The sequence below is a fragment of the Gouania willdenowi genome, chromosome 19 (genome assembly GCF_900634775.1).
Source record: "Gouania willdenowi chromosome 19, fGouWil2.1, whole genome shotgun sequence".
Taxonomy (NCBI): Eukaryota; Metazoa; Chordata; class Actinopteri; order Blenniiformes; family Gobiesocidae; genus Gouania; species Gouania willdenowi.
In genome coordinates, this window is record NC_041062.1 from 2,135,617 (window position 1) to 2,151,240 (window position 15,624).

Genomic DNA, 15,624 nt, shown 5'->3' on the forward strand with positions numbered 1-15,624 from the left:
AATTTCTGTGATTTCAGTGGTCTTAAAAGCTATCCAAATAATTGCATACATTGTTAAATATCCAAGTCTTAAACTTATAAAAGTATTATAGCATGGTGTGCTTTTATGGACATTAAGTTGACGACTTTGCTTTTCTTTCCCCCCCTCTTTTTTTAATTGAAAATTAATCGCGTTATTAGTTTTGCAATAAACAAGTGAAAAATGCACGTAAAAGGAGAAACTTCATATTAGTCATGGACAGGATCTGGCAACCCAGTGGCTCGCCGTCAGTGGGGAACAATGGCGGCAGGGCCTGGTGCGTCCATGCAGAGCGGTAGTCCTGCCACAGAACTGTCCACCTGTGCTCAACCAGGACTAAACCAGGCTCATGTGGACCGGGTTAAATCTGAGGATGTCACGGGTAAGTGTTCATCCCTTCTGTTCTTTTCTGTTAAGATAATATGTCTGTCATTTCCATCAAGCTTGCTACATGTAGCCGCTAAAGCTAACGATAGCTACAGGCTAATTTTCCTCCAAAAACACGAGAAAACGCCAACTTTAGTCATGTTTTACATGACGGATGACTTAAATTGTTAAATTTACACCTAAATACAATGTGATTTATTAATTTGACCACGTAAATCAATAATGCTGTTCTAAATAAGTCTTCAGTCTCTTAGCTGTGTGGCTAATAATACTAACTTAAAATAAACATCAGTAAGAAGAGGCGTAGAACCCTCTTCCTTATGTTTGACACAAGCACTAACTAACTACTGATTCTCTGCAGAAAAGTTGTCCTGGTGTTTAGATCCATATATCTGTTTAGTTGCAGTTAGTCATTGCTGTAACTATTAAGATAATTTATTCAGGATTGTGTTTTGCATTACTCTGTATATTTAATTATTTTCCTGCACATGTTGCTTGTGTACGTTCACCTTGCATCCTTTCGGACCCCCATTTGGTCTCCTGCTCATATAATGTACTTTAAAGTTCAATGCATTGTTTTAATTCATCTTAAAACTATTTTTTTCATTCTCTAACTTCTGGCCTCAACAAGAGTCTTTGTAATTTCGAAGTGATTAACATCCAAAATAAATAAATTAAAAAAAATAAAGCAGTTTCTGAAAAAATACTCAGGCCAGCCAATTTCTGACTAAGATAACTGTCTGATTTTAAAAATCAAATTTCTTTCCTATTTTGAGGCACTGTGTGATTTACTGAGTGGGGGCCAGTAAGTGTCTAACCTAGTTAATGTGCGATTTTTCTTCACGTGAAAATAATATGAATACAATCTTATTTAATCGTATTGTCAAAAGTGTATTTACTTTCACTGGATTAGAGCACTTTCACTGTTTGCGATATATTGTATTTCTTTTTCAGAAGCAGAGAAGCAGAGTCGTATGACTGCGTTGCTCGAAAAGCTTCACGCCAAACACAACGCTGCCAGGCCATGGCAGGAGACGAGCAAAGTCGTTCGCCAGGCCATGGTTAGACACAGCCTTTTATTTGTCAAAAATGTGGCATTGAAAATACAGTAGTAATTATTGCAGGTTATATTTGATAATGAGTGTTAAAAAGAGAGTTTTTTTTTCTGTATTGTGGAGCACAAATAATGTGCAAAGGGGCCAAGATGCTTGTAAAATACACAGTACGTTTCATTAAGGTTATTTTAGTAGTAAAAGTATTTTTTTTAATTATTGCACAATTATATTTCTAGCTGTGTTGCTAGTCTGTGCACGAAGGATTTTTTTCAGCCCAAACCAAAAACTAATCATCAGTTATTTTTGCTGCCTTTTCCCATGAACACATCTGGCAGTTGTATTTATACAGTTAAGGTGTTTTTTGGTTTTAAATCCATGATCGTGCACCCATATCAGATTTGATTTCAAGCATTCAACGCTGCAGAATTAATAACTATTAGGGCTCCACCTAAGGGCTTAATGTGGAACTACTGCACAAATAGATTACAGTAACTTAATGGAAAATGCCATCAGAAAAGCCTATTCCACATCCTGCATTTTGTTTTATTAGTATGTAAATATATTGGGATTTATTTTTTCAACCTGAAAACTGAGGTTAACTTACATTGGACATGAGGTTGTAGGTCTTATGCGTTAGTTACTAGTGTGTTTGGTTTTCCACTTACTAAATAACTAATTAATCACGTGCAACTTATTGCAACTCTTTATATTTTCTTGCCATATTTCACACACAAACCAGTTCAATGCTAGTGAGTTTTCATATAGAGGTTTTGCGCTGACGTCGCTGATACCACGTGGGGTTTTGATTATGCTTCCATCTTGGATGGCATCAGCATGTCAGCTGACCACTGTTCAAGTTGTGATGACTCTGATCATGATCTATAAATGTAGCCACATTTAACAGGGTTTATACTTTGAATTATATTAGATCTACCTCTGAATGCCTAATTGACCAATTCAAGCAACATAGTTACACTTTAATCACTGTTGATACTGTTTGAAGTACGCCTGCTAATTCTAGCACACTGTACACTCATAGCTCTCAAGTCTCACACATTTCCACCTGTTCACACGCCACACCATGTATATCTCAAGCAGAGAAATTACCTGGATAAAGGTGTGTTCCCACCGAAAGCCACTAAAGTGATTAGATTACATTCAAAATTAAAACCTCTATAGCTGCACAGTTAGCTTCTAACTGCAATAACGCCCACTGGAGCCATTAAACTTTGATAGCAAAATGCAGCTGTTAAACTTTTGTTCTGACTTAACCAAAGAAGCTTATCGTTCACCTCTGGATGACAAAGCATCTTTGTGAACTTTTACTTTGCCTGGTTGCATCGCAGGAAAAACGTGGTGTGATGAATGCAGCTGGTCACCAGCTATTACTCAACTGCTTGGAGACTCTGCAGAGAGCACTAAAGGGTGAGTTTGTCCACTTATGGGAACAGAAAACAACAGTGTTAAATGTCTGTGCAGCAATTAAAATGCAGGAGTGAAGTTATCGAAAACACCAGTTCACCGGCGATTGCATCAGCTTCAGAGACACCCAGTAATAAACGTGTTATGTAAACTTCTCTGCAATCTTTTTCAGTCTCTTCTCTGCCCTCCATGACGGATCGTTTGGAATCCATCGCTAGACAAAACATGTGAGTCATCGTTTAGCATTACACTGAGCTTTTGTCTTGTAGTTCAGCAGTTTTTAAACAGTTTACTCGAGTATTCACATGGGAGAAAGTAAACAAATACTGGAAAGTTGTTTGTGTGAGGCGTAGAAACACAGGAAATAAGGCGATTTACTTTTTTGTTCCTGCAGGCTGGGATCTCACCTCAGCCCCTCAGGGACAGAATGCTACATCACATCAGACATGTTTTATGTTGAGGTGCAACTGGATAGCAGTGGTCAGCTGGTGGACGTCAAAGTGGCTCATCAGGGGGAGAATCCCACGGTCAGTGTGAAATATTTAAGGCTCCTTATTGTGCCACAATGTTCATTGTTTGATATACGTTTGGTCATCTTACATTTTAGGTTGTTTTATTTAATTAAACCTGATTTTTTTTTTTTTTTGGTTACAGAGTTGTCTCGAGCTAATTCAACATCTGAGGTAAGTCATTTCCTACGCTTCACTCCCTCCATAGAATTGGCAGAACGTTTATGTTTAATGGCTTTCCAACTCATGGTTTACTTGTTTTTAATTAGAGAAAAAAACTTTGAAGAGTTCTCCAAGCATCTCAAAGGACTCGTTGATTTGTACAAGCTACCTGGAGACAAGTGAGTAGACATGAAGGATGTTTTGATGAAGTTTGCTTTTTGGTTCTGTTTGATTATTTCTAGTTTAAACTCCTTTTTTTCCCTGGAAAATCCAACACAGTAAAAGACAAATTGATTATGATCAGTCCATTGTAAAATGTTGTTTTGTTACTTATGGAGAGATGAAAGAGTGAATGTTGTCATCATGGGTGGTCCAAATGTATTATTTGAGCAACAGGCAGAGTAGATATGTTCAGGAGCATTAGAAAAGTAGCAGCTTGACCCTGATCTCAGTGTGTAAAGTGTTTTAAATTAAAACAATCTAACAGCACAGGTCTAAAACCTCTCTTACAGTAAGCTGAAAACCAAGATGTATATAGCACTGCAGTCATTGGAGCTCGATCTCACCAAGATGATGCACATGTTTAGGTAAGTTCATCAATAAGAGCGTTGCTAGTAATTCTTTCAATATAACGTCCCTAAAGGGAGAAAAGTTTGATGAATTTTCTTCCATAGGTTGACGACCAATGCTAATGCGGTGGAAACTATCCTTCATGGGAGCGTGGGTTTGCTGACAGCCAGAAGTGGCGGCCATCTTGTTTCCCTTCAGTGCTACGTGTCTCCTTATGACATTTTTGAAGAGGGAACAGGACCAGAAAACACTGGTAAAAACCTTCAGGGGATTAAAGATAAGGTGGACAATGAATTCAAAGCAATCGTAAACATGGTATACTCATTAATGGGGGTTTATTCTTGTGTGACAGTGCCTCGCTCCCTTGGTGTCAGCGTGTCAGTGACTATTGAAGGAACCTCATCAGTCTACAAGCTTCCAATTGCCCCACTTATCACTGGATCCCACCCAGTCGACAACAAGGGGTAAAAAAATACTATTTAGAATATCTTTATTGATCCTGCAGTGGGGTATTTTACTGTCAAGACAGCTCAAAGTGCAATTAAAAACATAAGAAACTGCAGTGGTTAATACTATATTATTTGGGGTGTAACGATTCGATTTAGCAACAATTCGATTCGAATCACAATTCGTTGTTGCTGATTTGACTCAAGAATAATATTAATGGTTAATTTAGAATGATTCGATCCAAAACGATTCAGTACATTTTTATCCAAGACATTAATGTATCCAGTGTGACTGAAATAAATCCCTGAATACTGTACAGGGCAGGTGAGCTTTCATAGATTCCTGATTTTAGTTTGATTGTCATCAGGAAGGCCAACTTGCCGAGCACAGATCAATGTAGTTGGATTGTAGGAATATAAATCGATTCATGGATCTAATGGATGAATCGTTACACCCTTATCGATGCAATCATTAGGGCAATTACTGTTGTTTTTTTAATGTAAAAGCTAATAATTGTCTTGTTTTAGGACGCCTTCCTTTTCCACTGTGACAAACTCCAACTGTGTGGACCTGCCCGCTTGCTTTTTCCTCAAAACGAACCGGCCCATGCCTTTCTCGCTCTCCTCCGTTCAGAGGATGGGTAACGCCACCTGTGAGTTTCTCTGTCGGATACAAGCTATTCCTGATCTCTGGTTGTAATTGTTGTACAGAGTTATTCGTTTAAGGTTTTGTAAATGAGCTTAAAGCAGTTTCTGTGTCTTCCACAGCGATCCCAGTGTTTGAGACCTCGCCCAGCCTCTCACCCCTTTACCAGTTAATCGTTCAAAGCCAACTCCAGCTCCTGGAGGAGGGAGGCTCCCCGTCACCACCACTGAACAACATGCACTTTTATTCTGTGAGCAAACTCCGTCACACACAAACAACACTATGTTGATACTGTATGTGTAAATGCATGGTCCCCATGGTCATGTAATTCCTGGAAAGGTTATGGAATTTGAAAAACAGATTTTCCAGTGTTGAAAAGTCATGGAAATATTTTACTGATTTGGAAACGTTTTGGAACTATAGCCTATTTTATTTTAATGTTTAAAATCCAACCTTTGCTATTACTTTGGGACGTTAAACAACAGCGTTCCCGCGGATCCTTAAAAAGTCTTTCGTCATTAAATTCATGAATCTAAAAATAAGGCCTTAATTGTCATTAAAATGTCTTAAATCAATGTTTCAAAAGTCTTAAATTTTAACACATTGAGTTGGATTTTATGATTGTAATTAGTCTTTTCAAAATAAATGGTAACGTTCGTTTTTTTTTTTTTTAAATGTATAAACAACATGGGAAAATGTAAATTTAATGAAAATTGCCTTTCTAGCAAAGATTCTTCTTAATGTTTTTATTTTACTCTATTTTATTGTCATTTTGTGTATTTTTGTGTGTTTACTTTGGGGGCCACCAGTTGCACGTCTGCACTAGAAAAAATGTATCCTAACCCTGTAATTGATAAACAAGGTAGCACTTTGTTTGTTGCACTAATAGAGCATTTAGTAAAATCTTTCCACAAATTTCTGCTATTGTTTTAAAGTTTTTTACAAATTTAAATTTGGCACCATTTTTTTCTTCATCCTTTTTTCTACGATTTTCAAAGTTCTGACAAAAACATGTTTTATCCCACAGTGAGTGATAAAAGATTACATTTCCTGTCTTCACAGGTGTTGCCAGATCAACAGCATTGTTATTACCTTAATGGCGACGCCCCAGTTCAAGATGGCCGTTCCCTTCAAGGAGTGCTGGTTAACAAGATCCCATTTCGACACCCGGCACAAGTGCCTCTCCTGTTGGACATTATACGGCACCAGGCAGCCTACAACACTCTGATTGGCAGCTGCGTGAAACGGACGTCAGTCAAAGAAGGTAAACGGTCAATTTCTTTTTTGATGTGGTGAATTATGTTCGACAGACAGTTGTGCTTTCCCTTCGTTCAGACAGCGCTGGTCTTCTGCAGTTTGAAGTGTGTCCTCTCACCGACTCCAGTTTCAGCGTCTCGTTTCAGCATCCAGTCAATGAATCTCTAGTCTGTGGTGAGTGCTTAAACATTTATATAAACGGAGAGATTTTTTCCTCTTTTCTAAGGTGTCATATGTTGTTGGCATGAATTCCTGTAGTGAATATATGACATTATAACAAGTGTATTAAAGCAGCTACAAACAGACAGATGATAAAGTAACTATTAGAACATTAAACTGTTGCAGTGGCAATATATGTTAGGGGTAAACTAAACTAAAGTTTGACCATTTTAACTGGGATTTGTATTAAATTGTTGGACCATTCCGATTGTTGCTGAGGATTTTATCCTATTCTTATCCATGTTAAATATCAGTGTACACAATCCCAAGAAGGAATATCTGTACACGTTGCACAATGTAGAAGTCACTTAAATAAGATTTAGCCACAAAACAACCAATTCAAGCGAGTTAATCAAATAAGTTCTGGGATTTTACATACGTAGTCGTTTTGATATAAAGAATGGTAAATGGACTTGATTTTATATAGCGCTTTATCACCACACTGAAGCAGTCTCAAAGCGCTTTACATATCAGCTCATTCACCCATTCACTCTCACATTCAGCCCTTGACGGGTGGCCAGGTGGCATTGACGGGAAGAAACGTATATTGTTGACCACTAGGGGGCACTCAAACACCATTGATTGTTAGGAAGAGGTAAATGTCACTAATTTACTTCATTTTAAGCATTATTGCTTCATTTTGGATAGAATTAAGATTTACAATATATATTTATTTTCTTTAAAGAGATTTGTTAAAAGTGTTAAGGGTGTTATGTAATATGCATATTTGTTTTTATTGATTTTTTTTTTTTAGAAGCTAGTTGAAATATTATTATCCTTAAAACAGTTCCATGTATTTTTCTTCCTGCAGTGGTGATGGAAGTGATCGACTCCCGACAAGTGTCCTGCAAGCTTTATAAAGGACTGTCAGACGCGCTCATCTGTACCGATGACTTCATTACCAAAGTGGTTCAGAGGTGTGATAACTGCATGAATGCGCTATGAAACAGTTTGTGTCTTTTAGGTTTGTTTGTAACACCATTGTTCTCCTTTTTAGATGCATGTCCATCCCTGTAACCATGCGGGCCATCCGTAGGAAGGCAGAAACCATCCAGGCGGACACACCAGCGCTCTCCCTCATAGCCCAGACGGTGGAGATCATGGTGAAGAACAACCTTCCACCTTCTGGTAGTCCTACGTTTACCATGGGGACAGGAGATGGTACAAACCCAATGGGACTTCCTGGTCTTGCTGGGGGCAACACGCCCACTATAGTAGGGCCTCCAGGGGGACCGAATTTTGCAGGACCAATTGCCTCAATGTATGGAATGCCCCGATCTGAGAGGCAAGCCCAGGGAGGAGAATGCTTAACTCCAGGAGGGTTGGCTGCCCAGCAACAGCAGCAAGGGCAAGGCCACTCAGATGACTACAGCAAAGTGACCCAGAACCCCATACTGACAAGTTTGTTACAGATAACTGGAAACGCAGGTTCAAGTCCCAGCCCCCAGAATGCACCACAACCCCACCAAACTCCACCTCAAACATCCTCTCCCGCCAGCAATACCAAGAATCATCCCATGTTGATGAATTTGTTGAAAGACAACCCCACACAGGATTTTGCGGCCCTGTATAGCGCCAGTCCATTAGAGAGGCAGAATTCCTCCTCCGGGTCTCCACGGACAGAGGGAATGGGCGGGACCTGCCCCGGAGGGACCACAAAGGTGAAGAAGAAGCGTCCGCGTGGGAATGAAAAGGGTGGTGTGTTGCCAGGAGCGGCTCCATGTGGTGGAGCTGGGGGAATGCCCATGAAATCACAGCAAGTGTCTTCCATGGCTCCTCACCACCAGCACCACCCGGTCTCCCATGAGGATGATTTTCACCGTGAGCTGCTCTCCATGGATGTGGATGCCTCTCAAAATTCCATCTTTGATGTAAACCTGACCGGTGATGGCTTGGACACACCCCACAGCATCACTCCCGCACCGAGCCAGTGTGGAACACCCCCCTCTGGTCCCAGCATGGCATATTCACAGTCTCATGTCCAGTCCCAGCAGCAGCCTCCCAGTGCTGGGCAACATCGCATGGTTCGACTCTCGAGCTCTGACAGCATCGGGCCTGATATCACTGAAATTCTGTCTGATTTGCCAGAGCAAACTGGTAAAGGCAGCAGTGGGGGTCATGGGCAGCACTTGGGTGGTGGTGGTGGAGAGGATGGAGGTCCCCTGGGTACCCCCATCAGAGACTCCTCCAGCTCAGGCCAGGGCAGTGCCGTGTTTGACTCAGCAGACATCTTCAACGCCAACAGCAATGAGAATCCTTTTCCTGACGCTGCTGATCTGATCGCTGAGGCTGCTGCTACTGCTACTCCAAACAGTGACTCCTCCTCCACAAACTTCTTTTCTGACGCAGCGGATTTTAACCCAGACCTCCTGGCCTCAGGACACGGTTTTTCTCAAAGCTACTTTGATGACAGTTCTCCGAGTGCTGACGGAGATCTGGACCTGGTCAAGGGATTTGGAGGAAGCAGCCAGCAGAACACCCCATCAGGAACACCTCAGAATCCCACTCCTCATGGACAGAGCACCCCAGAGCCCTCGCTCAAGGACCCCTTTGATATGGGGATTGTTTTTGGAGGTAACAGTGGAGGTGGTAAGCCACTTCTGGGCCAAGCTCCTGATTTAGGTGATGCACATGGGGGAGGGTCGCAGAGCCCCATAATGATAGGACTTGGGACTACATGTGGTGATTTTAAAAACATAGAACCCAAAGTTAAACAGCAGGGCCTCATGCGGCCAAAAGATGAGAATGGTGGAAGTGGTGGGACCAGTTCTGGGATGGGGGCCAGTTCCACTGACGCTAAGCAGGTCAAACGAAGCAGAACTCCATCCAGTGAGGGAAAGGCTAAAGAAAAGCCTCCCAAAAGGAAAAAAATGGAGACTGAAGCTAAATCTCCTTCTCACAGCTCCGGTGGTCGACCGTACACGCCCCCTAGTGGCGGTTCAGGCTCTGGGGGAAGCATAGGTGGCTCCAAATCTCCTGGCAGTTCCGGACGCTCACAAACCCCACCCGGAGGTGCAACTCCTCCTATTCCCAAAATCACTATTCAGATCCCAAAAGGAACCATAACAGGCGGGAAAACGTCCTCTCATGGTGGATACACCTCCAGCAGCTCAGCTACAGGAAGTTCAGGAGGATCGGGAGTAACGAGTAGCAGCAAAAGCCACCACTCACACTCGTCGTCTTCTGGAAAGATCAAGTCCAAAGACGGGTCCATGACACAAAGTAGCAGCTCCAAACCAGGAAGTACCGCAGTAGGTGGAGGAACATCCCAGTCCAAAGGGTCTTCTCAAGGGATGGGTGTTGGAAAACCAGGATCATCTCCTATTACCAAGCACGGACTGTCGGGACCTGGAGGAACTGGAGGTGTAGGAAGTGGTAATAAAATCAAGATGCAGGGTGGAAAGCCCCCGGGGTCTCTAATGAACCCTAACATGAAGCCCAATATCTCCCCCTCCCATTCTCGCTCTAGTGGCTCAGGGGACAAACTGTCCTCCCCCATGAAAATACAACAGTCCCAGGTCCCAGGAACCCCTCCCTCATCCAAGGCCAAATCGCCAATGGGCTCAGGAAGTGGAAGCTCTGCTGGATCCAAGTCTTCCTCCGGTGGAGGAATGGGCTCCCAAAAACCTGGAGGTGGGGGCTCGTCTTCTGGTTCTACATCATCCTCCAGCTCCTCATCGTCTGGTTCTATGGGTTTCTCTGGAGGCTCCCAGTCCCAGTATGGCAGTGGTGGAGGAACAGGTGGAAGTAGTGGTGGAAGTGGCAGCGGAGGAGGAAGTGGAGGCGGGGCTGGTCAGAACAATGCTAATAACCCCAACGCCAAAGGGAAGTCCCCCAGTCGGAACAAGAAGCCGTCGCTAACTGCAGTCATAGATAAACTAAAGAGTGTCGGTGGGGGAGGAGTGGGGGAGGATGGCTGTGAAGTGGATCCACCAGGAACTGGAACTGGTTTAGGGGCTCCAGGGACTGGTCCTGGAAATGTTTCAGGTGGATCTTCAAACATGGGTCCTTCCAAACATCCTTCGTCCTCCCAGAGTGGAGAGTATAAGCGAGAGAAATCCGACAAAGACTCAAAGGTCAAAGTGTCCGTGTCGGAGGGCACCAGTGGAGATAAAAAGCTCATGGATCCCAAATCTGGAGGTGGGAACACTCTGGCCAAAATCATCATCAGCAAACCAGACGGAGGCTCCCCCAGCATCAAAGCCAAAGTAACGCTTCAGAAAGCAGGAGACGGATCTGGGGACTCCATGCGCTCTCAGATCTCCAGCCACAAAGCGTCCCCTCTTTTCAGCGGCTCGACACCCAAACACGACCGCTCGTCGCCCAGTCACAGCCGCTCGCCAGGTTACACCCCGCTCAACCACGATAGTGAGAGCGAATCAGGCAGCAGCTCCGTGGCCGAGAAATCCCACCAGAACAGCCCGAGCTCGGACGACGACCAGACAGTGCGCGCCCTCCCTCCTCCGGACTACATGAGCTCCATCCCGCTGAGCTCGGGAGAAAAACACAAGAAACACAAAAAGGAGAAGAAGAAGCAGAAAGAGAGAGAGCGTGAGAGGGACAGAGACAGAGAACGAGAGCGAGACAAAGAGAAGAAGAAGTCCTCCATGTCCATGGGGTCTTTGATGCATCCCATAAAAACAGACAGTTGGTCCAGGTCGCCTATCGCAGCTTCGGACTCATCACTTTCTATGATGAGCGCCGATCGACCCTCGCGGCCCAGTACGATGTACATGGGAAACGAAGACGATGACCTCATGGACTCCGCCCTCACTGGCAACCTTTAGCTTCTCATTTTAACAAAAAGGTTTAGCATTTATTTATTTAACACCAGCCGCAATTTCAAACTGGATACAAGAATATTATCTCCTGAATATGAGAAGTGTATTTTAGCGCAACATTTTATTATAAAAAACATTACGGAGTGGCATGAAAGTTAAAAATGAAGTTCAAAATTCATTGAACATCCACTTTATTTTACTTCACAATGGACACATGCTTTGAACAGAATCATTAGAAAAAAGATTTTTGTTTTAAAATCAAAGGGTTTCTATACAAAGTTTTACCATTTATTACTTCTTCAATCTGTCTTTTAAAAACAAAACCAGACTGTTGTTATACTGTGTTTGGAGAAGTATTTTAAAGCGAGCGCGTTCAGTCAGTGTTCATTTTCCTCGTTTGTCCAGATTCAACAACGTTTCTACATTTTGATACAGAATCAGATACTGTGAGGCTTAGTTTAGCAGAGAAATAGATGGGATTCAAAGAGTTATGATGTATTTTCTTTTCTACTTCTTATGAAGGTTGAAATAAATACTGCATTTCTAAAGGGTTGTTATAATTCTGACATTTCAGAGATACTATTTTCAGTACAACGCCCACAATCCAATAACAAAAGTCCTATGGTGACACTAGATGGCGTCTGTGTTTAACATAACAACACATTCAGAGCTTTAATAGATGCAGGGTTTGCATTGCTGTAGTCATGTTTGGTCCTGGAGTGCTGCTGTCCTGCATGATTTTTGTCACTTAACTCCAAAACCTTAATGCCGACATAGGCAACTGACGGCCCTCGGTCTAATTTTATGCGGCCCCCAAAGTAAATGTACAAAATGATAGAAAAATACACAAAACAAGAGCAAGAGTACATAAAAAAAAATACAAAGAATTACAACATTGGAGGAAAATATAGTGAAAGACAAGATAAAAAACACAGAAACTACTACAAAAATAAACCAAACGACAACAGTTATACACAAATTTACTCCGAAAAATTTACAAAATTACAAAAGTACACAAAGAGACACGAAAAATGACTCCACAAACCCACAGTACTAGCAAACAAGTGAAACGACAACACACAAATACACAATATGACTAAAAAAAACATGTATTTTACAGGAAAAACACACTTAAAAATGCCTCACAACGAGCAAGACAACAACAAACATACACAGAATGACAGAAACACGTTGTTGCCTACTCCTGTTTTATAGCAAGCCTGGTTGAAGAACATCCATGTGATAGCAGTGATATATATATCATTTTGCCTGTAATATCTGCTCCTTTATTGCAGAAAGCTCAGATATGTGGATAATGAACTCTTTAAAATCGAAGGCTTCTCATTTTCTAAGAAAGTCTTAAATAGTGTCATAAATTATTGAAGAAATAAAACACTGGCGTATAATCTTCCATTGGAAAGGATCTGTATAGGAGCATCTAACCCTTTGTGCTGCTTCTCAGTTACATATGGATGCTGAACGTGTCATTTTCACTTAAATCTGAAAGCAGACGCTGAAGGAGGTTGTCTGAATGTTATTGTTGCCTTTACAGTTTCATATTTCCTTCCAAAAATAAGAATTCAATGTCCTCAAAGTACAGCACGGTCTGTTCCTCACATTTCACCTTTTTATTTTACCGACAAGGTTTTTTTTTTCCTTCATGGAGATGTTAATTCTCCACTTATAATCATTTGCAGCTACAGAAGAGGAAAATGTCAACAGGTCTACATTTACATCACATTAGCAGCAGGTGACCTCTAAATCTAAATACCACTTTTAATATTTTACGTCCTAATTAACTGTATTCATTTTAGATTATCAAAGTATTTAAACTGGATGTTTTTTGGCCACCTTTACGTTGACTAAGTGCTGCTGCTGATCATATCTGGGAATATCAAGTTGTTTTTTAGTAGCATGAGTCGTTTTTTTTGTTGTTGATTAAACAATAAATTCATGCTCCCCTTCATATATGTTTTGCGAAATAGCCCTAATTCATGATGCAAGAACATGTTTCACTATTTAGTGCACACTTTTGGCAGGAATTTCCACCTTAGTGTTACCAAGTCATAAACATATTTCTTGATTTTTTGACAGTTTGATTGTCTTATGCCTCAAGGGCTCAGATTTATGGCCTTTGAGGATTTTATTCTGAAAGTCATTCATTTATAAAAGCATAAAAGTGTCCTTTAGAGATGAAAGCTGCTCTACGTTGGAGATCAATCTTGATTAGTCTGAAAATCTGCACATAAAGCATAATAAACTCAATTTAAAATCATGACTAAAGACTCGCTTCAAAACACTGCGTGTATTTACTGTAAAAAGCTGTTAAAACTAGAAAAAGTCCTAATTACAATATTTGGCTTGGATGTATACAGCACACCTATTTTCCATAAATCCAAACTATATTTACACACTACAGCAATTATGAAAAACCTCAGACATGTATATAAAATGACAATATGAATACACAAAAAAAAAAATGCACAAAACTAACCAAAAAACAAACAAGAAGAATAAAAATAAAGTAATTTACAGCACACCAACTAAAATACACAATATTAAAGAAAAGGCAAAATTACATAAAATGACAACAGAAAATTAACAATAAGTTGCACAACACGTAAATAAAACGACAAGGGTACACAAATACATGAAAATCTACAAAATACATAAAATGACAACAGAAACACACAAAATTAACAGTTTTTTTACAGGATGACTAAAAATACACAAAATGACTCCAAACATACAAAATTACAGAAAGTGCATGGAAAAAAACCTGCTAAACTACATAAAAATAACAGAAACACACAAAAAAAACATGACTAAAAATACCAGAAGAATTTAGTTAAAAATGTCAATGTAAAAGGTATTTTCCACAGCAATTATGACTTAATCATTTTCACCTGCTGTAGTGCAACAAACAACAGGTTAGAGAACGGTTCCTTATGAAGGTGGTGACTACAGATCATTTCTGTATTACTTTTTATTTTGCTTTTCATCTTTGAGGAGTGACAAAAATATTGAGTTCATCTTGATGACTTTGCTGGTAAGTGCTGTATATATAGCATTCAAATTACCACCCAGTTAATCCTAGATACAGTAAGTGTTTAAGCTTTTTAGCTGTACTGTCAGACAGATATTGGAGGCAAAAAGGAGTCTGAGAAGAAGAAAAATGGAGTGTGGAAATGATGAAGTATAGGAATAAAGCCACAGGAAATAGGAAGGAGATAAGAGTACGAAGGTTCTGCATCCAGAACTAAAGCTATATGAACATATACTGCAGCACAGGATCCATAGACTAATCTGAGACAGGTTATAATTATTATTATTATTACTATTGGCTTGTTCTTCACTACTTAAAAAACACAATAAGTAACGTGGTATTACCTTAGAAGTTTCAAACAATTCTTTAGAATAAGAAACACATTAAGGGATCAAGTGAGGGAAAAATCTGCATTGTTCATTAAGGGTGTAAGAAAAAATAACTTTGGCGATATATTGCAATATTTTACCACGCAATTATCGTATCGGTCCAAAAAAATGTCTAAATTGTTTTTTTAAAGAAAAAAAAAACAATGTAATTGTGCTGATGTATCAACAACATGTAAACACCCGGTCGCTAGATGTCAGAGGACCGACCACATAAAAGACCTTGTTAGATTACCGCACTCCTCAATAAATAGATATACATATATGTAGTTTATTGTCATTCATACGTGTACACCATAGGCGCATGCAGAATTACATTTTCCACACAAGGCTTGACTATTAGGCTTTAAAAATAAAAGTAAAAAAACACGCATTTAAAACAGTGATAAAGTGCTGCCACAGGATTAGTATTAAATAAACAAGACCTGTATTTGGCAAAAATGACAAACTATCAGGATTTGTTGACAAGTTTGTTCTTTTTACTAATGAAACTGAAAATAATAATGCAGGAAAAACCTTAGATATGACCTTGAGCAAAGGTCATGGTCACACATTGAAAGGAAATGTTGTTCAATGGTACCAGTGGCCAAGTTTTAGGGAGAAAATGATATATATATATATATTTGTGATGTTACCCCTACCGATCTTTTTACTGGTAGGTCGTACAGCTTCGGTCCAATTAAATAAAATACTCCACTTGAGATGAGCTTTTCATAAATG

The 15,624-nt window shown here is 40.4% G+C and overlaps 1 protein-coding gene across 1 annotated transcript; it reads left to right on the forward strand.

The window, feature by feature from the left end:
* The first annotated feature begins 265 nt into the window (after nucleotides 1-265).
* On the forward strand, nucleotides 266-12,020 carry med1 (mediator complex subunit 1). The gene is made up of 16 exons (XM_028476559.1): nucleotides 266-400; nucleotides 1,360-1,466; nucleotides 2,807-2,885; nucleotides 3,055-3,109; nucleotides 3,277-3,409; nucleotides 3,537-3,565; nucleotides 3,661-3,732; nucleotides 4,066-4,140; nucleotides 4,228-4,376; nucleotides 4,476-4,587; nucleotides 5,098-5,222; nucleotides 5,338-5,465; nucleotides 6,278-6,479; nucleotides 6,551-6,646; nucleotides 7,503-7,608; nucleotides 7,689-12,020. Exons 1-16 carry the CDS (start codon nucleotides 280-282, stop codon nucleotides 11,476-11,478), a joined length of 5,379 nt encoding a protein of 1,792 aa, XP_028332360.1. The 5' UTR covers nucleotides 266-279; the 3' UTR covers nucleotides 11,479-12,020.
* The last annotated feature ends 3,604 nt before the right edge of the window (nucleotides 12,021-15,624 follow it).

Excerpts from the sequence above, each read along its gene's own strand:
- med1 (XM_028476559.1), top strand. The coding sequence starts at position 280 with ATGGCGGCAGGGCCTGGTGCGTCCATGCAGAGCGGTAGTCCTGCCACA. Across the intron at positions 3,733-4,065 it reads TACAAGCTACCTGGAGACAA|TAAGCTGAAAACCAAGATGT; the intron begins GTGAGTAGACAT and ends CCTCTCTTACAG. Across the intron at positions 6,647-7,502 it reads CAATGAATCTCTAGTCTGTG|TGGTGATGGAAGTGATCGAC; the intron begins GTGAGTGCTTAA and ends TTCTTCCTGCAG.